At 37.4% G+C, this 20,472-nt stretch overlaps 1 protein-coding gene across 1 annotated transcript in view; it reads right to left on the bottom strand.

The window, feature by feature from the left end:
- PPFIA2 (PTPRF interacting protein alpha 2) overlaps positions 1 to 20,472 on the bottom strand; it is a 482,044-nt gene that overhangs the window by 9,898 nt on the left and 451,674 nt on the right. Inside the window, exons 25-28 of the mRNA XM_012814158.1 lie at positions 14,098 to 14,160; positions 12,857 to 12,886; positions 10,932 to 11,125; positions 6,945 to 7,042 (exon numbers count right to left, since the gene is read on the bottom strand). Coding sequence (XP_012669612.1) covers positions 6,945 to 7,042; positions 10,932 to 11,125; positions 12,857 to 12,886; positions 14,098 to 14,160 — 385 coding nt within the window. The remainder of the gene's footprint in view (positions 1 to 6,944; positions 7,043 to 10,931; positions 11,126 to 12,856; positions 12,887 to 14,097; positions 14,161 to 20,472) is intronic.

The following is a 20,472-nucleotide window of genomic DNA, read 5'->3' as shown; positions in this document are numbered from 1 at the left end:
ATATAAGAAACTATATAAAAGAAAAATAAACTATCTACAGAAAAATAAAAGGAACTAAAGGTTCCTGTTAGTGTTTCTTTCTGAATGAATGAAAATTGTACACTTATGCAGAAAAAGTGTGAAAAGTAATTTTGGCAATATCCTTCAACTTCCAAAGTTTATTTTCTCTTGTCGGAATTGTCTGCATAATCAGAAATGTATATGGGGGTCGAGAAGCTATGTATTTTTATATTGTTTAAATTTTTCAAAAGCATAATTAATTTTTCATTGTGTATTTATTTATAACCAACTTAGGTTTTCTTGTGCAGATATTAAAGCAATACAGAGGTCCTCTCATGCACCTTTGTAATTACCACCCTCATCCAACAGTAACCAATATTCTGACTGCTTTCATTACAGATTAGTTGTGCCTGATATTTTTAGCTTCTTATAAATGACATCATACATGATGTACTTTTGTGTGTGTATTTCACTCAGTGTGGGATTCATCTGTGTTTGACAAATAGCGGTGAGCTGTTTGTTTCCATTGCTATTTATTTAGTATTCTGTTGCCTGATTACGCCACAATGATGGATATTCAGGTGAATTCCACTTTGGGTTATTAAGGATAGTGCTACTTTGCCTGTTGTTATACATGTGTATTTTTGTACATTTACATATCGCAGTTGAGTAAATAACAAGTAGTAGAATTGTTACGTTGCAGAGCACACATATATCCAAGGTTAGAAGATACTGCTAAACAAATTCCACTCTCACAGTTTAGCCCTGTACTAGTAATGTATGGAAATCTACACCTTCACTAGTACTTCGTATTCTTCACCTTGGACTTGTGTTTTGTTCTTTTGAGCCATTATGGTAGATATGCGGTGTTATTGGTTGAACTGTGTTCGCCCTAAACTCCCAGAACTTCAGTACCTACCTTATTTGGTTATAGAATTTTCATAGACATGATCAATTTAAATGATGTTAATATTAGGGTGGGCCCTTAATTCAATATAACTGGAATCCTCCTTCCAAGGAGAAATTTGGAAATAAACACGCGCACATTGAGAACTGTGTGTGAGGATGAAGCCAGTGATCAGGGTGACAGTCTTACAAGCCCAGGAACTCTAGAGATCGCCAGCAAACTGCCAAAAGCTGAGGGAGAGAAGAGGAACAGATTCTTCCCCACAGCCTTCAGAAGGAGCCAACCCTGCCAAAACCTCCGTCTCAAACTTTCAGCCTCTAGAACGTGAAACAGTGGTTTTCTTTTGCGTCCTAAGTCACACAGTTTATGGTACTTTGTTACAGCAGCCCAAACAAACTAATACCATTGGTATTTCATGTGGCTTGACCAGGAACTCCCACAATCATTATGAAAATATCCACTACTTTCAGATCTGTTGATTTTTGCTTCTCATATTTTAAATCTGTGTATTCGATGCATATAAATTTGCTATCACCTCCTCTTTTATTATTTTGTATTTCTAGTATGTTTCTTGCCTTAAAGTCGGTATTCTGTTAGAAGAATCACAGCCGCTTTGCTTATTATTTGCATATGTTTCTCTTCCTTCTACCTTTTCTATGTTCTTGTATTTAAAGTGTGTCCACTGCATTCAATATATTTTTTCATGTCTTTTCATTGTATTAGCTCGGCCACTCCCGCTTAATATTATTACTCATGTGTTGAAGTTTAAATCTACCAGCTGTGTATTTGTCCTCCCTGTCCTGGGTTCCCCTTCTTCCCTGCCTTTTCATTATGTGCTGTCTTTTTTTTTTCTACTACTCTATTACTACCTTCTTGTCTTTAGTTCACATGTGATTTAGTCCATTTAAAGCTTATGATATGCATCCTTCTTGGGCTTATGAATGAGCCTTTTAATCATTTTCTAGGTGAGGCAAAGACCTTCAATTTAGTTTTATTTACTCCCTTCCTGCCTGGGGTATTACATTGGAGCCCTGCAGACGTGCTTGTTGTTTTATTATTATGAAATTCACCCACACAGTTTTCTAGTTTCTCCTCCACCCTATCTGTGTGTTTCGTATCTTTAGGATCATGTACCTTTTGCCTAAATAACTCATCCTAAAAACTTTTTTTCTATTTGGTTTATCTGGTGAAGCATTCTCTCAGATTTTGTTTGTCTGAGAGTGTTGATGGGCATAGCCAATTCTGGTTTTTTAAATTTATTTATTTTTAAGACAGAGTCTCAAGCTGTCACCCTGGGTAGAGTGCCATGGCATCACAGCTCACAGCAACCTCCAACTCTCGGGCTTAAGCAATCTTCTTGCCTCAGCCTCCCAAGTAGCTGGGACTACAGGTGCCCACCACAATGCCTGGCTATTTTTTGGTTATAGTTGTCACTGTTGTTTGGCAGGCCCGGGCTGGATTCAAACCCACCAGCTCCGGTGTATGTGGCTGGCGTCCTTGCTGCTTGAGCCACAGGCACAGAGCCGGCATAGTCACTTCTAATTCAGAAGTAAGTTTGAGTCTGTATTTTAAAGAATATCATTCAGTTTTCTTATAACATTACTTTAGTTGAATTACATCCAGTATCTCATGTTGTTGTTGTTGTTTTTGTTGTTGTTGTTTTTGAGAAAGAGTCTCACGTTGTTACCCTGGGTAGAGTGCTGGGGTGTCATAACTCACAGCAACCTCAAACTCTTGGGCTCAAGTGATCCTCTTGCCTCAGACTCCCCAGTAGCTAGGACTAGAGATACCCACCACAACGCCTAGCTAATTTTTCTATTTTTATTTATTTATTTTATTTTTTGAGTATTTTTTTTATTTTTCAAATTGTTATGGATGTACAATTTTTAGGTTACATTGCTTTCACTTTCAGTGTAAAGTTCTATTTGTAGAAGAGGCCCTCACTCAGGGAGCGTGTTATACACCATGGGCCTGTGCACATTAGTTGAGATCCCACCTCCTGCCCTCCCTCCTTCTGCCAAACATCCTCCCCCTGCTGCCTCCCGCTTCCCTCAACCCCTGAACTAGACTATGGTAGTTTTTCTATTTTTAGTAGAGAAGGGGTCTCACTCTTGCTCAGGCTGGTCTCAAGAACTCCTGAGCTCCAACAATCCACCCTCCTCGGCCTCCCACAGTGCTAGGATCACAAGAAGTGGCTGACTTTTATGTTGCTCTTTTAAAAGCAATGTGGACTTTACTGGGGCAGATTCTTAGATTTTTAGAGCATGGAGGTCATGGTTTTCAGCAACGTTAAGACAATGTGTTGTGTTTTGTTTCCTTTTCCTTTTTAATCTCTTGTCGGGTGACACATCTGTGGCTTACTGCATACCTTATTATTGTTTTTAATTCTCCACCAGAGACTTCAATAGTTTTAAATCTTGTTTCTCTTTCACTGTCCCTTACCTTGTTATGCTCAGTATGTCCCAAATGATCTGTTTTTTATCTTTTATTCTTGTGTTTATTTGCCGATTGCAGACCAGAAATTTTCAAGTGATCTATCTTTATTTTATGAAACATCCCTTCTAAAATAAAACCATTGAGTTTTGAAATTTTTACGCTTTCTAGTTTTCAAATTTCCATTTAATTATAGAAATAACCTACTGATTCCGGCTATGTTAAACTTTTCCTTTCTGTCACTTATTTTCCTAACACACACAGGAAGTCGGACATTTGTCCCTCCCCCCCCAGAGTTGTGCCTCCTTTTCCCCCACGGAACAAAGGACTTCTTTAGTGATCTTTACTATATTTGGAAATTCTATGTCAGACGTGTTCACTGCCACCCTGGGTCAGTATCGAAGTGCAGAGAGATTTTCCTCTGTGTTTTTAGTTGCTTATTCCACTGAAGTTTTAGAACTCAGAAGATGAGTCAGTTGGTATTGTATTTTGGCTGTATTATCAGATGTTATGGATATTAGCTGATCCTTCATAACCTCTAATTACAGGACACTTGCACTTCAAAAGCTGGAGAGGTAGGTATGGATGAAAGCAACAGTTCTCCACTTAATTTTAGTAAAACAACATTTTCTTAAATCAACGGGATATTTAAAAAACAACAAAAAATTTCCAGTTTTCTTTGCACTAGATGGATGTTTGAATAGGAAGTATTTGTTTTTTGTAGAGCTAGGGGGCTGGGTTTATATTTTGATATGTAAGACGTACGATGGAGTTATCATCCTTCTGCAAATACTTGAACACGCCCATTAAAAATTCCACTGGTGCACCTGTGTTTAAGAGTGATCAAATATATAAAGTAATCCATTTCTGGCATGAAGGAAAATGCAGCACAAATCCAAACTTTTCCTCTTCAGAACAAGGTATGTTGTTCTTTTCTAATTCTGTCAATTAGACTGTGTTCTGTTAATCTGTTTCCAAGCATAATGGATGCCTTGACTTTAAAGCTTTGTAGGACAATTTGTTTGACCTAACAATAAATGCTTAGACATCAGTATTGACTTGTTTCCTAGCAACAAATTAAATGTTAGCATATTCTTGATATTCACATGGTCTTCTCACCTCAGAAAACCGTTCATTAAGGTCAAGGTTAATTAACACTTCATATAATGACAGAGACCCCCAGCCACAGTTGATAGTTATTCCTGTAAATGTCATCAGATCCATTAGAGGAAACAGGCTGTTTGTGATCTCACTCACAGCTACTTATCCTATGGAGCTGTTTCTGTATAATCACAGTGAATCACAGCAATTTCTTCTCGGGGCTACACTCTACCCAGCAATTGCCAAATAGCAATATAGCATTTGGTGTAGGGCCAAATAGGTAACTTTTCCCCTTTAGATCTGTCAGTGAGTGAAGCTTTTCATGTGGTGAGCCTAGGCATAATAAAATCTAATTGGAAAAAGTTCTCGAGAAAGAAAACCAGAAAGTGGTATCCCATGGGCAAAATCGATATGTGTACTAAAACATCCTTTGTTTGGTCAAAGGCAGACTTCCTTCTGGGGTCTATCTTGGATTCATTAGTTCCCTGATTTCAATTCAACTGAACAACAATGAACTGAAAATAACCTGTAATTTCCTGGAGCCCCCAAATAAAGTGAAATCAAACAGCTTGATTTTGCTAATGGAAGAATACTTTCTTGCTCCTAAGTAGGAAGTCAAATGAAGTGTTACAGGAATGCCATTGTGTTTCTGTCTGTGCTCCAGAGCACCCATGCAGAAAATATTTTTAACCAATCAATTTCACATGCATTCAAGCCCCTTCTATTATAACTAATGTACTGTCCAAGAACTGCCAAAAATAACAGGAATTTCTGGCATTGTTCATCACATATTGAAGTGATAAAAGCCTAAGGTAGGTAATATTGAATAAAGAATAAACAGTGTTAAATTTTACTACTGGGAGGGTGAGGACATGCAATATGTACTGTTTTCTTATCTAAAGTAAGTAGGCCCTGAAAGAAGTGAAGATGAATACCGAGACTCATGCCTAACTTTGAAAAATCGATGTAATGTAAGGACGCTCACTGAACCTGATAGTGTTTGCACATGCCCAAATGGAAATATAACTGGTAAATAGTTCAGAATACACACTTTCCTTAAAATGTTTGGTGATATTTTCTTTCATGAGCCTTTTTTCTTCTTCAAACAACAAAAGTAGATGATTTTTATCGAAAGGGCTTCAGATGTTGCATCTTATACCCAACAATTTACGCTTCAGCAACAGCAATAATGATCTCCAACAAGTATAGCACCTGTAATAACCAAGCCCCCAGCCCTTGACCCGCTCCCTAAGACCAGTGAGGAACGAGCCCCCTACCCTTGAAAAGGAAGCCTCTCCTAAGCCTTTTAGTCCCAGCCCTCTCAAGGGCAGAGAAACAGCCTGAGATTAAGGAAGTATGCAGGGAGGGGTTGAAGAAGGGAGGGGTGGATTCCCAATAAAGCCCGGGGTGAAAAGGACCCCAGTTGTTCTCAGAGACTTACCTAACACTTGTTTTGTACCCCCTGAACCTATGTAACCCCCATCTTATGATCATGAAGTAATGTACTTGTGATGTATTTTATACCCCCACCCTGAATTGGGTAAGCCCTTATGATGTACCCTTACCTTGTGACCCCTGAGCTGTATTGAATTGGGCTAACTGCTGTGATTGGCTTCTGTATTGCACTAGCTTGCTGACCCTGCAAAATAATAGTATAAAAGGCTCCTCACCCAATATTCGAGGCTGCTTGTTGGCCCACCACAACAGCTCCCTATAGGTGCACCTGCAGGTGTATTAAATTCCTAATAAATTTCTATTACTTAATTACATCTGAAGTGGGGTCCATCTTTCTCTCGCATCTGTGGTCTTATTTCACACCTAACATATTCTTCTTTAAAACCATTTTTTAAATCTGTATATTAAGGTACCTCTCAACATTTAGATGGTCAATCACTAAATACAGAACTTTTCCAATAAACTTACACTACAGTGTCTCTTTTTGCTATTCAAATAAAACATTCTTTTGCACACACAGAAGTTGTAGCACTTAACAGTGATCCTAAATTCACTCCCAGTTAAAATTTATTAAAGGACTTGTCTAGTTTGTAGGAGAAAATCCTTATATAATTTCTATATAAAATCCCTCTGTGACTTATTCAACTATACAGTATCACCAAAATAAAGTATCTGACACTGAAATAAACTTCCAATGATATAAACCAAAAATTAACTACCGTGAACCTTAATGACAATGCTCCATTGAAGGTTTACAAAAACGTCTACATGGAGCCATCTTTAGTACAAACAGAAGCATAATTAACAAGTTCCAAGGGGTAGATTTCAATTCAAAAAATAAAAAACGTGCCTCCAATGGGTTATTTACCCTAGAATGTGCTGTTATCATTTTCTGTATTTTAGTTGGAAAAGTAATGAAAAAAATCATCATCAGCTAAATACTTATGCTACATAATTACCACTGTAAACCATACCATTCGAGGTTCATAAAAGTGAAGGCTAAAAATCCTGGAGAAAAGGAATTTCATAGACAAGAAAGATGTATTACCTTTTATTTCATGTTGGCTTGCTTCCCGTCTTCTTTCTAGTTCCTTTCTGTCATAATTCAACCTCTTCAAGCACATAATTCCATACTGCAAACTTGTTCTGTAATTATTTTTTAAAAAAGAAAAACATATTCAAGTTACTCAAGAGGCTAAGTTCTTTGATCAGGCACAGGCAACCCTGGACACTGCTTCTTAGGACAACAGATTAATAAATTACATTTGCAATTAAATCCTTCAGTACTCAAGGGAAAAAACAATTTAATTATTCTAACCACACAGTATTTCCAAAAACAGGGGAAAAATTCAAAATAAGAAAAACATAGTTTTAAATAATAATAATCAAGGACCTTGTAGGTCATTAGTTATACATGTCTTTGTCTTCTGTGTAGTTATTCTTACATTATGTGCAGAAAAGTTAATATTTTATTCATTTGAAATTAAAATTGCCATTATTGAGATAGAAAAGAATTTATAAGAAAGGGATCATCCTCTTCTTAAGCTGATGGGAAAAGTCACATAAGAAAATGAGGTAGTTCCATGGAATATTATGCAGCCCTAAAGAAAGATGGAGACTTTACCTCCTTCATGTTTACATGGATGGAGCTGGAACATATTCTTCTTAGCAAAGTGTCACAGAATGGAAGAAAAAGTATCCAATGCACTCAGTCTTACTATGAAACTAATTTATAGCTTTCATATGAAGGCTATAACCTAAATATAGCCTAAGAATATAGGGAGGGGGAGGGAGAAGGGGGGAGAGAAGGATGGGTAGAGGGAGGGTGATTGGAGGGATCACCTCTATGGTTTGTCTTACAAGGGTACAAGTGAATCTTTCTAAAAGTAGAGTATAAACATCTTAACACAATAACTAAGAAAATTGACATAAAGTCTATGTTAACCAGTTTGATGAAAATATTTCAAATTGTATATGAAAACACCATACTGTACCCCATGATTGCATTAATGTACACAGCTATCATTCAATAATTAAAAAAAAGAAAAAAAAAGAAATTGAGTTAGTTAAGATATAAAATAGAGAACTGAATAGGAAGAGTATGAATAACCCACAACTCTAAATGCTATCCCAGTACCTAAAAAGATCAAGCCAGCCTATACTGCAACTGCGTGTGAAAAGGATGTTTTGGACAAGAAGAAAATTGATCCTTAATGGATCTGGTAGCAGAGATAAGACTTTGAAAGACAATGGAGCATCATGAACACGGGACTGCAGATGGAATTGTAGAGGTGCCGTGTTAGAGCTGAAAAGCCAGGCTCATCACTGTTTTTGTTCTGGTAGCAAAATAGGAGATGGAATCTAAGTATGGGTGATGGGGAAACCAAAGATAAGGACCATCGCCATGAGCATGAGAAGAAAATCCCAAGAACGGAGATGTTCAAGGAGAGGTAATGAGAAGACTGGTGGTATTAGACATCAGCAGTGTGGAAGAGCCTGACAGGAAAAATGACCTCTGGGTTTCACCAGGGGAGACCACTAATGGTTGGTGATGAGAGTCCCTGACCTCATATTGATACCACCAGAGGATAAACACACCGGGTTGCATCTGGAGTGCTGAGGACTATACAGAGATTTAGACAAACACATTGTCCAGGCTATGCTTAAGTGTTGGATGCATTTCTAAGCCCTCCAGTTATGGAGGGGATGGGGGTCACAGAGTATGGCACACCTCTTGAGGGCGGGACACAATTACAAGGGTACTTTACCTAACAAATGCAATCAGTGTAACCTAGTTCTTTGTACCCTCAATAAATCCCAAGCAATAAAAAATAAAAACAGAGAAATGTCTCAGAATCAGAGAAAAGTGGAAAGAAAACTGTATTAGGTGTTGGGGGCTGAATTGTGTTCCTTTAAAATTCGTATGTCGAAGCTGTAACCTTTAGTACCTCAGAATGTGACTGCGTCTGGGGATGGAGCCTTTAGAGAGGTAATTAAGTGAAACGAGGCTGTTAGGCTCCATCCTGACCTAAACCGACTGGTGTCATTACAAAGAGAGGAGACTTGGACAAACTGAGACACCAGGAACGGGGGTGCCCAGAGGAACGATGAGGTAAGGACACAGACAGAGGGGTCTTCGGCAAGCCCAGGAGAGAGGCCTCGGAAGAAACCAGTGCCTCGATGCCTGGATCTCTAAACCTCAGCCTCCAGAAGCACAAGAAAATAAATCTCTGTGATTTAAGCCAGCCCGTCTGTGGCATGTTGTTATGGCATTCCTGGCAAACTCTTTCCATGGAATACCAAATAGTACTTGTATAACAACAGGCACAGGGATTAGGCAGCTCCAGATTAAACTAATGGTTCTTGGCTAGTTGTATGGAATATGAAACGGCACAGAGAGAACACAATCCTGAGACGTCTTTCCTATGGAAACCCCAGCTGAAAATGGGGTGCAGCCGCGCGCAGTCACTCCCTGCTCCAAGTCAGAGACTAGCGTAAAATTGGAATATGAAACTTGTGTGATTTCCCAGAACAAACAGGAAACCTTGCCATTTGAGTCATTTTTAAAACTTTGATCATTATAAAAATCATTTTCACTAAAGTAATAAAGCTGTACTAAACGCCAATCTAGGGAAGGATGAGAAAACTGGACCCAGCGTGTTGTCACAAGTTCTAAATCAAAGTCAAGCGGAACCACACAAAATTGGGTCTAACCTTTCAGTTCCCGGAGACTCACTCACTACCTGACAATGTCACGATATATGGCAATTGGGATTGGTACGAAGTTTGCTTTCTTTAGTGAAATTGCTCACCCTCGGATCTACACCTGTACAAACTCACGCTGTAGAAAAGCACACGCTTGACAGAGGAAAATGTTGTCTTTTACCACATAACAATCTTACAACATATGATAACTTACATAAATCTTCCTGCACTCCAGCTAAATCTCTCTAATTTCTTCAAGTATTCCACCAGCTTTTTACCAGTTTATCAGTAATAACTTAGTGCCCACAAGTACATTTTTAGTTATATCACCTCATGACCCTTTCATTGTATCTTTTATTCACGCCTTGAGATTTTTGTGTCAACAATAAATTCCAGATCCTTTTAACAAAAGCTGCTATCAAATCATAAATTCTCCATCCAGCATTTTAATAGTTTTTTTAAGAGACAGAGTCTCACTTTATCACTCTGGTGTCACAGCTCACAGCAACCTCCAACTCCTGGGCTTAGGCGATTCTCCTGCCTCAGCCTCCCAAGTAGCTGGGGCTACAGGCACCCACCACAACACCCAGCTATTTTTTTGTTGCAGGTTGGCCAGGGCCAGGTTTGAACCCACCACCCTTGGTATATGGGGCCAGCACCCTACTCACTGAAACACAGGTGCTGCTTATTTTAATAGTTTTTTTAAAAAAACTGTTATGTTTATCTCCACCAAATTTAATTCAACAGTGTTAAAAACTGCATTAAAATCAAAAATATTTCCCTGAGTTGGAATGAAAAGGCCCAATTATTATCTATTTATGGTAATTTTATGTCACCAAAATATCTAGTTTTTATATCATCTTCATTTTAGTCACTGATTAAATTAAATGTTGGATTAAATAGAACCAAATGGAGTCTCCTAAGCCAAAAGTATCTAAATTTAGATTTATTAATTTACCGCCATAATCAACTATATGAAACAATCAAAATCCAGCTGACATTTCCTTTACCTAATAAAAAAATAGTGTGTATGACACATTATTTAAAGAAGCCCTTCTTTACATGCTAGATGGTAAACAACTTAAAACAGGACACTGTGTTTGATTGCAATTTTGTGCACATATATTTCCATACACTTTGGGCACATAATATGCACGCAGCTCTACATTAGATGGTCCCTGTAATTCGCCACATGAAAATGTTTTTGCAAGTAGATGTGCACAGATGTTTCAAATACCACATACTTTCTAGATTCTAACCCTCCTTTTTTTTTTTTTGAGTAACTGTTGCATTTTGTTTCATTTTAATTTTTCTTGGGCAAAAAACTTACCGATGGAAACTATCCACCATTTTTAAATGCACACGGAGATCTTTTTTTGTTAGATGATCTAACATTCTCGCATCGACCAAGCATTCCATAAAGTAACTTCGGTACTGCGGTAACCCCAGGCTGGGAAGCCACTCGTTCCCAATCCACTCGTGGTTCATATCCCCGTAAGCCAGGGTCTGCAGAAAAACCGGACACTGGAATTGTTTTATAGCAGTCAAGTTTTTTAACCAATAAAATGAGATGGTCATAGGAGAATAGTACATATCACTGTCCAATCATATATAAACTAATGCTTAATTGCTTTGATATATGTAAACAAAGCAGAAATAATATTTAGCCTGTATTTTCCTTGCTTCGGTATAATATGGAACTCTCCATACAATTATCAAGATACTGAAAATGAGGGACTGTTCATTTTGTATTCTCAAAAGGAATTATATTTTTCTGAACGTGTATTTGGTTAATAAAGAAATTAGAGTTATAAGAAGTCTGAGCTTTAAGATTTTCTATATTGATAGGTTTATTTTATTTATTGGTTTCTGACAGGTAATACTACACGATTTCTGTCTTATCAATGCCACTGCTGTCATTGCTACAGTGTAATGGCAACATTTGATGTGAAATAAAATCCTAGTAAACAAATGAAGACGCAGAGAGGTTCAAGAGACAGAATACTGAACCTCTCTATGGACATTGTTATTATCTAGCGGTGCACGTAGTCCATATTCCGGAAAGATCACTGGAAAGAATCAAAGTCTTTTCTAGAAGTCAATCAATTTAGAGTCCTTCATTAAGGAAGTAGGTCATGAGTGAAAATGAACAAGACAGTGTAATTGTTTACTGTAACAATATGAACTGATACTACATACTGCTCAAAACAGCTAAAATGAAACTCCAATCAACCAGGAACAGGAAACCAGTTTTTTTAAAAAGCTATCACTCTCTATTAATTTTATAGTTTCCTGTTCCGTTCCTTATTCAGCCCTAACTTAACAATTACCAGCATTTCTGATAAAACTCTAGGTTTTACCAGACTCATATTTTTTTGTCTTCTTTAAGAATGACAGAATTGTTACCAAAATCGGAATCTAATGCAACCCTAAGTTACTGCATGTTTAAAAACAGGTCCTAATATAACTATCAATTATTTTTTTATATTGAGAGGTTTAAAGCAAATTAAATATAATATGTCTTTATTTTTTAAGTTGTCTAACATGGGGAAATGTTGAAAAAATACACAGCTTCCTTGCAGATATTTATTTCTTCAAAGTACAGATGCTGGTCTCATACGGTCCCCTTAATACGTGGGGGTGATTCTAACCTGTGGTCTGTCTCCAACCCCTCCTCATACACTTTTCATTATACCTTAAAGCACATGGAACTCCAAATAAGTCTTTTCTTTCTTTTTATTCCCCCTTAGATCCAATGTGAATGTTTCCTAATTAAATATATTCAGAGAAATATAAGTTACAGATCATACTTTTGCGGGAAGGAAGAAAATGATCATCTTAAAATTTGAGTCCAAGTGAAATGATAATCATCTTATTTGCAAAATAGAATAACATAAAAAAAAAAAAACCATCAACCGTTTCTTTTCTTTGCTTTACATTAGAGGAACATGAGTTGTGTGGCCGCACATTCAATACACATAAACTAACAAAAGCTGATTAAGTCTGTGCATAATTTTCTTGATAGTTGACACCACAGATACAGCAAAAAGGGTCCTCACAAAAATCAGCATGTGACTTGCAGACCAGGTTGGATGCCCCCAAAAGTAGCATTAAATATAACATAGATTTACATATACATATCAGGCTAATATTGAGCTAAGTGAAGATTTATAATATTATCACTTATACTAGCTTCTTAATTTATAACCTCATAAACTACTAAATGATACTGTCTTAAAGCATTGAATTTCCTACCTGAGCCCAGCTTCCTTCCTCAGATTCTTTCTGTGTTAGCAGCAGGAAATGATTAATAGAGCAGGTAAATACAAATTAATTTCAAGTGATTACAGTCCAATTTTTTTAGCAGAAGCAAAATGTTACACAAGGTGTTAATGATTATGGAACAGGCAGATAAATACGCAGCTTCTTATTCAGATCCATAGTGATCAGTTTTGCAGCTTAAGGGAAATCATAGGATTATACCATAGTTAATTCCACTGTAAATTTTAAATTCATGCTTTTGGGAATTTTGATCTGGTCACTCCAAACTTTTTTTTAATTGTTAAAAGTGTAGATTTCCAAAGGGTATGGGCTATTCTTAAAAAATTCTGCTTATATATACATAAATGTATAGATGATAGAAAGATCTTACGTAGTTTAAGTTAATTGAGAAAAGTAACTGTATCCCTCTAAGAAAGCTTATGGTAATCAGATAGACTTTCACAATAGCCAACAAAAGGAAAAAAGCTAACAACCAAGTACAACAAACATAAGCTAAAAATGAAATTATTTACCCGGCACTGGCATTTTTATCCACCATAAATTTGTACATAATCAATATTTGTCAGAGAGAGAAACTGAAAGGACATTAGATTAAGAAGTTGCTAAAGGTAATATACATAATCTGCTGGACTTTGTCACTTTACGGAAAACAGCTACATTTATAAAATATATTTATAAAAGGTGACAAAGTCCCCGTGAAGTTCTTGAGAACTGTACTTCAGAATATCAAAGAAACATAATATTTCTTTTCTTTCTTTCTTTCTTTTTTTTTTTGTTAAGCTCTATTTTCCAGAAGGTAAAACACAAAAAACTACATGATTATATTAAAAATGAGTATTCAATCTAAACTTTTTAAATACTGGTTTAGTTTGACTTAGAAACTTACTTAGTATGTTGGTTGATTCTACCCAACACGCTAAGTAATATCTGTCACAAAAGATTTCTAATGTTGCAGAATGGATAAATAAGTTTCACTGAATTCTTGCTTACTGTTTGCACCTTATAGATTCTTCTATTAACCACATTATCTAGCACTGCCTCATTTAAAAATGTCAAGTAAGTACGCTCACCTAAAACAGTATAAAAAGGCATCTTTGCCTATAACTATACAAACACACCTTATTGCTCTGGTCTATAGTAACCAAATGGATTTTTCCATCCAACTAGCAGCCAAATAACTTTTCTTCAAGTTCAACAAAGCCATACAGACTAACCGTTTTTGCTGGAGCTGCAAGATTTTCCATTTCTTCGTGGGTCACCCAGACGTTGCCTGATGGCTAGTGAGGTGGCCCAGAGGGCAGCAGTGGGATCCCCGGGAGGCAGCAGCGGTAAAGAAGAAAGCGGCACCTGCGTAAGTTAACAGCATCACAGCAACACCACACGCCCTGGCCTACAGAGGGCGTGAGAGAGCGCATGGCTGGTCTGCTCTGCTCAGAGTTCCTCGATTCTTCTGCTCAAAAAGATTAAATAGAAAGAGGCATTCTGGGACGCTCACTGGGATGGGGGGTGTGTGTGGTTTCAAATAATACTTCTGTAATTTATGAATCAGAAAAGGGCACGATCAGTATTTGCATTTCAAAGGTACATGGCTATCAGACTCATTTTTGTAATAGATGGAGATCTGATTAAATGTGATCTGTAGACGAATGTTATTTTATTATTTTCTTCAGAACATGATGATGGCATGTGTGTTGTGTTGCTTTATTACCGAGGTTTCTTTCACCTATTTTTGGTTCTTCCACATCCTTGGAGGAGAAAATTGGTTGTCAATACAAGGCTGTGAGCCCCCAAATAACTGTCTGGAAACCAGCATCAGCTTTACATCCCTTACAAGCCAAAAAGAAGTGAAATGCTATTTTTTATTTATCAAGGCTATTTTTCATCCTTATTAAAACTGTCAAATTACAAAACAGATTATGACATGGAATTTACACCCTTTGTATGTATTACTTGGTTTTTGTTTTAGGAAGGGCTCAGTTTAAAGTTTTGGAAGTTGCAAAATAGTTACCCAAATATTATAAAACAGCACCATAGTTCACTTTGGCCTTTCTGTACCATTATCATTATTAATTTTATTGACTTTTCCTGCACTAGAGTGTAATTTAACATAATTTAAAATGTAACTACGTGTAAACTAACCTGGTGAATATAATTTGATGTAAGTGAAATTTTGTGTGTGTGTGTCTGTGTGTAGCCATGTACCACATTAGGCTGTTTTGGTCAATGATGGGCTGCATATATAATAATGGTCCCGTAAGATCATAATGGAGCTGAAAATTTCCTAGGACCTAGTGACACTGTAGCCGCTGTAGGGAAATGCATTTCTCACTTGTTTGTGGTGATGTGGGTGTAAACAAACCTACTGCCCTACAAGTCACAGCAAAGTACAGCACATACACTTCTGTACAACCTATAACACTTGATATTGATAATAAATGACTACGTGACTGGTTTATAGGTTTATTACAATGTACTTTTTCTCATTATTTTACAGTGTACTCCTTCGACTTAAAAAACGTGAAGTGTAGCATGACCTCCAGCACGTCCGTCCGGAGACATTCCAGAAGGAGGCCTGGTTATCACAGGAGATGACAGCTCCCCGGGTGTGACTGCCCCTGGACGCCATCAGTGCGGCAAGATGTGCAGGTGGAAGACAGAGTTGCTGATGATCCTGGTGCGGTGTGGCCTAAGAGGTGTGTTTGTGTGCTAGCTTTTAACAAAAAAAGTTCAAAAAGTAAAAGAAGGAAAAAAAGAAGGAAAAAAAATGGCTATAGAGTAAGGATATAATGAAGGAAAATATTTTTGTACAGCTCTATAATGCGTTTGTGTTTTAAGCTAAGTGTTATTACAGAAGAGCCAAAACTTAAAAAAAATTAGACACTGATAATGCAATAAAGTTGCAGCAAGCTAAGGCTAATTTATTTTTGAAGAAAATATATTTTTAAAATTTCATTGCAGCCTAAGCGTCTGGTGTTTATCTTGTCTATCTATCGCCGGGTACAGGGATGGCCTTGGCCTTCACATTCACTCACCACTCACTCACTGACTGGCCCAGAACAATTTCCTGTCCTGCCAGCTCCATTCACACGCGTCCCATTTTCGTTTCCAAGCTGTATTTTTACTGTACCTTTTCTATGTTTAGATATGTTTACGTACATAAAGACCATTGTGTTGTAATTTCCTACAGGACTCAGTACAGTAACATGCTGTACAAGTTTGTATCTAGGAGTAACAAGCCACCCCACATAGCCTGGTTGTGCAGTAGGCTCTGTCCTGTAGGTTTGTGTAAATTACACTCGAAGATATTCTCACAACAAACCAGCCCACAACACCGTTCTCAGATCATGTCCCTGTCATTAAGCAACAGATTACTGTGTATATATTTGAGTATCAAAGGGAGCTGGGCAGTAAAGATTAATAATTGTGAATAAATTACAGAGGCATAAAAAATCCAGCAGATAGGCATCAAATATTTGTATAATACTTCTCATATGTCTACCATTTTGGAACTTGGGGTATAGCCAAATTTTGTTCTATATAATATAGATTAAGTTAATTAAAAACACATCTTTACTCCCAGCTTCTAAGAATGGAGCTCTTTATTAACAGAAACTTGCAAATGAATGTACAAAACATTCAATTGCTTGGAGGAAATTGTCTTTGTTGACTTTGTGAACAGTGTACTATGTTAAAAAGCTCCTTATAGGCGGCGCCTGTGGCTCAGTGGGTAGGGCACCAGCCCTGTATACTGAGGGTGGCAGCTTTGAACCTGGCCCAGGCCAAACTGCAACCAAAAAATAGCCAGGCATTGTGGCGGGCACCTGTAGTCCCAGCTACTCGGGAGGCTGAGGTGAGAGAATTGTCTAAGCCCAGGAGCTGGAGGTTACAGAGAGCTGTGACGCCACAGCACTGTACCGAGGGCAACAAAGTGAGACTCTGTCTCTAAACAAACAAACACGCTCCTTACACTCATCTGTCACACTTCTCTTACACATTGATTGCAGCGCTTTGTCTGAGCGGCTGTGCTATTTGTTCAAAGGGAGTTTCCATGATGATTCCCTGAGGCCACATTAGGTAAGGCAATCTGAAATAACTTAAAATTGCAGGGTAGTGTGAAATCAATTTAATAAGAATTTCTGTAGCTTTTATTTTAACTCTGAACCTAAATAAGGAATATCTATCTCCATCTACAAGATCCCACCAGTACTGTCTCATGTGGGAACAGATACACGCCTAAGATCTTCCCCGGGTTATGTTTAAACCTCTTTGCCGGTCTGTCCTCAGGTTTGGGGATGGGGAAGATGCTGGAAGGTACAGTTATATCTACCATATACCTGCAAAATAAGTATATATCCAGGAATATTTTCTACACTATGGTTGGCAAACTTTCAGAAGTTGTATGTTGGCTGCTCATCCTTGATGGGCAGTATGACTTGTGGGGAGCACGGCCTGCCCTGGAATCTTGTAAAGTAACCCACAGAATTGCTTCCACACAGCCCAAATCAAGCAGACAGTGGTTGAGGTTTCAACAAGTTTATTTCACAAGCAAGCTCACATGAGGTCAATTATTTAATCAGATTGCTTTCTTGCCACTACCAGTTTAAGGAAACTTTCATCGGGGTAAATCTTGAAAGAAGAATTTAAAGTATGAGTGTGTCAGAGAAGGGCGTCCCTAAGAGAATCACCAGGGTGGGAGGCTTGGACCATCCACCAGAGGACAAGAGGACCTTGGGACCAAAGGTAAAGAGCGTGCAAAACTGTGTATATATTGGAAGAACATAAGGGACAAAATCAGATAATCTGGCTGCGACCCTCTGCGAGCCCCTGAAAAATCTCCTCACTGCCTTGGCAGTCTGTGTTGCACCCGCCCCAAAAGGTCTCACCTGGAAAACGCAAACTGGCACCTGTTCTTTGTGGCTAATATTATCTGACTGTCATAGGTAACTTAACAAATTTCAATTATAAAATAAATGTCAGTTGGGCTGCTCTGGCTCAAGGGAGTAGGGCGCCAGCCCCATATACCAGAGGTGGTGGGTTCAAGCCCAGCCCTGGCCAAAAACTGCAAAAAAAAAAAAAAAAAAAAAAAGTCAATTATAATCACCAAATTATAATCAGGAAGCTTGAGTAATAGCAATGCCAGTTTTCAATGCCACTACCCTGGGACATTCCTCTTCAATTTCACATTCTACACCCCTTACGGGGAATTAAAACTACATGCTGCATATTAGGAAAAAAATCCCAAAAGTTTATATTGTGATATGATGTGTTCTAATACACGGCTGGGACTGGGATGAGGCAAGCCAAGTCCCAGATGGCTCCAGTTAAGGAAGCACTGGTTTTCAGGGTCCTGTAAGTGCATGGTCAGTACTTGACATTGAGTGCCTCCTTAAATTTTGTGCCTGTGGATGCCCTTGCTGGCCTCCTCTTAGTTTGGTTGAATAAGATATTTTAAAAGTATGACCAATGGAGAACAGAGGAAAACATTTCTAAAGGATATTAGTAATTAAAGCACTTAACTAATTATATCATTCTGGAAAGAGTTTTGAAAGAAAAATAAATATTAAAAAGAACACAATAAATAATGCATGGAAATTAATCAGGGGCAAATAATTAGTTCTCTTGCTGTCAAAGATACAGGACATCTAAGTCAGCCAGAGTAACCTAAATTTTTACCTAGTTCACAGTAACTTAAGTTACTATTATACCTAGGTCATTTTGAAGCTTTTTTTAAATAATTGAGTTAAAAAATACTAACTTAAAAGTTACTTTCACATTCTCTGGTCCAGATCCATATTTCTCCTCTATCTGAATTTTCGTGTCTCACTGTAAGAGAAATAATTCTCATCATCGTAGGACTGGTATTTATAAAATTACAGCTCACCTTCTTGTGAGAGGGTGACCATTGGTAATAATGGTGGGGTTTATGAGATACATACTAATGAAAAGAGAAACCAGAACATGTCAAAAGAATGCTACATAAAAGAAGGAAAATGGATAGGTGGCAGGAAGAGAATCGGGAGAAGGTATTAATACTTGTTGGGAGCACAGACTCAGGTCAAAACCACATGAGCGTGTGACCTCAGATGTATCACTTTCTTCCTCTACCCTAGTTCTCTCCATCTGTGAAACAGATATAACAAAAATACCTAATCCCGTGATTTTTAAACTGGTGTGCCGTGACACACTGGTGTACCATGAGAGGATCTTATATGGGCCGAGAAAATTTTTAAAGACCGTTAGTTAAATTATTTTCCAAAGACGTTCAAAGCACAGTAAGTATATTCTTTTATTTTTATCAACATAATTTAAGTGTGCTGCAGGCATTTATACCTAGGATCAAGTGTTATGGGAGATAAAAAAGGTGGAAAAGACTGACCTGATGGTCTGATTGTGAGACTTCAGGGATTTATTACAGGTAAGTCCCTTAGAATGGTTCCTGGCAATAAGGACCCCGCCGACATTAGCAACTACTTTTATTTTATTTGACATTCTGTTAAGTCACTGCCACGCAAGAAAACTTAATCTGATAAAAATTCTTTATTTCCCGTGTACTCTGTGCTGAATAATGCCTGTCCCATGTCTTGCACTTCTGCTAAAATTTGTTGAATTACATGGTTACCCAAGATTTTGGGGTTTTAACCCTATTTATACCCTATTGGTTGTTTTCTTATTTAAAATGTGATTAGGCAATTTAAATAAATAATACATAAAGAAAAAATTAAAGAAACTTGGGTCGCATAGGAACAGTGAATTGAATTATCTAGAGAGATCAGATAAAAGCCAATCATAAAACACAGGATCAGTGAAACATAATTTTGACTGAAAAGTCTGGAGAAGAAATTGTAAATGCCTAGGACTCTTCACTCAAATGGTTTTTCAAGCTATCTTTAAGTCATTACTTTAAAAAGAAATCCAAACTAAGAAAATTAAAGATGTTTTATGAGTGATGTTTTCATAGAAGGATAATGTGGAACTGTAGATATTGGAAACATCTAAAAAAAAAAAGTACTAGGTGCTTCATCTAAATTTTCAAATGCCTGAACATTTATACATTTTTAACTAAGGTAAACTATTTTAAGACTGTACTTAATCTTAATAAAATCTATCTTTGACCATTTTTCAATTAATGGACATCTCCATTTCTGCCCTATTATGTAAGAGGTTTCTACAGTAATGATAACTTGGGAAAAAGAAATAGAAAGCTGGAAGATGAGGGTTGGGCCGAGGAAAAAAATAAATGTGACTTTTAGATTTTTCTTTCTAGTACCAGCAAAAGAAGTAGAGTACACAGGAAAGGAGTTAGAACCAGAGAGTTCTTAGTTAAAAAAAAAAAAAAAAAAAAAGCTAACATAACGTCTTTTTCTCTTGAGTACTTTAGTCAATGAAAAAGTACACCTGGCTAAGGAACCCAAAAATTAATGTGCAAAAAATTGGTATGAGCTGAACAAATTTCAGTGTTCTAGGAAATAAAACATTTTCTTTCTGAAGGCTTAAAAACATTGCATTTGGGTCAGCACGGTGGCTGACGCCTGTAATCTCAGCATTTCAGGAGACCCAGGATCACTTGAGGCCAGAAGTTTGAGACTAGA

Source organism: Otolemur garnettii, unplaced genomic scaffold (genome assembly GCF_000181295.1).
Source record: "Otolemur garnettii isolate 467f Iridium unplaced genomic scaffold, OtoGar3 scaffold00007, whole genome shotgun sequence".
NCBI lineage: Eukaryota > Metazoa > Chordata > Mammalia > Primates > Galagidae > Otolemur > Otolemur garnettii.
This window is presented reverse-complemented; position numbering and strand designations above follow the sequence as displayed.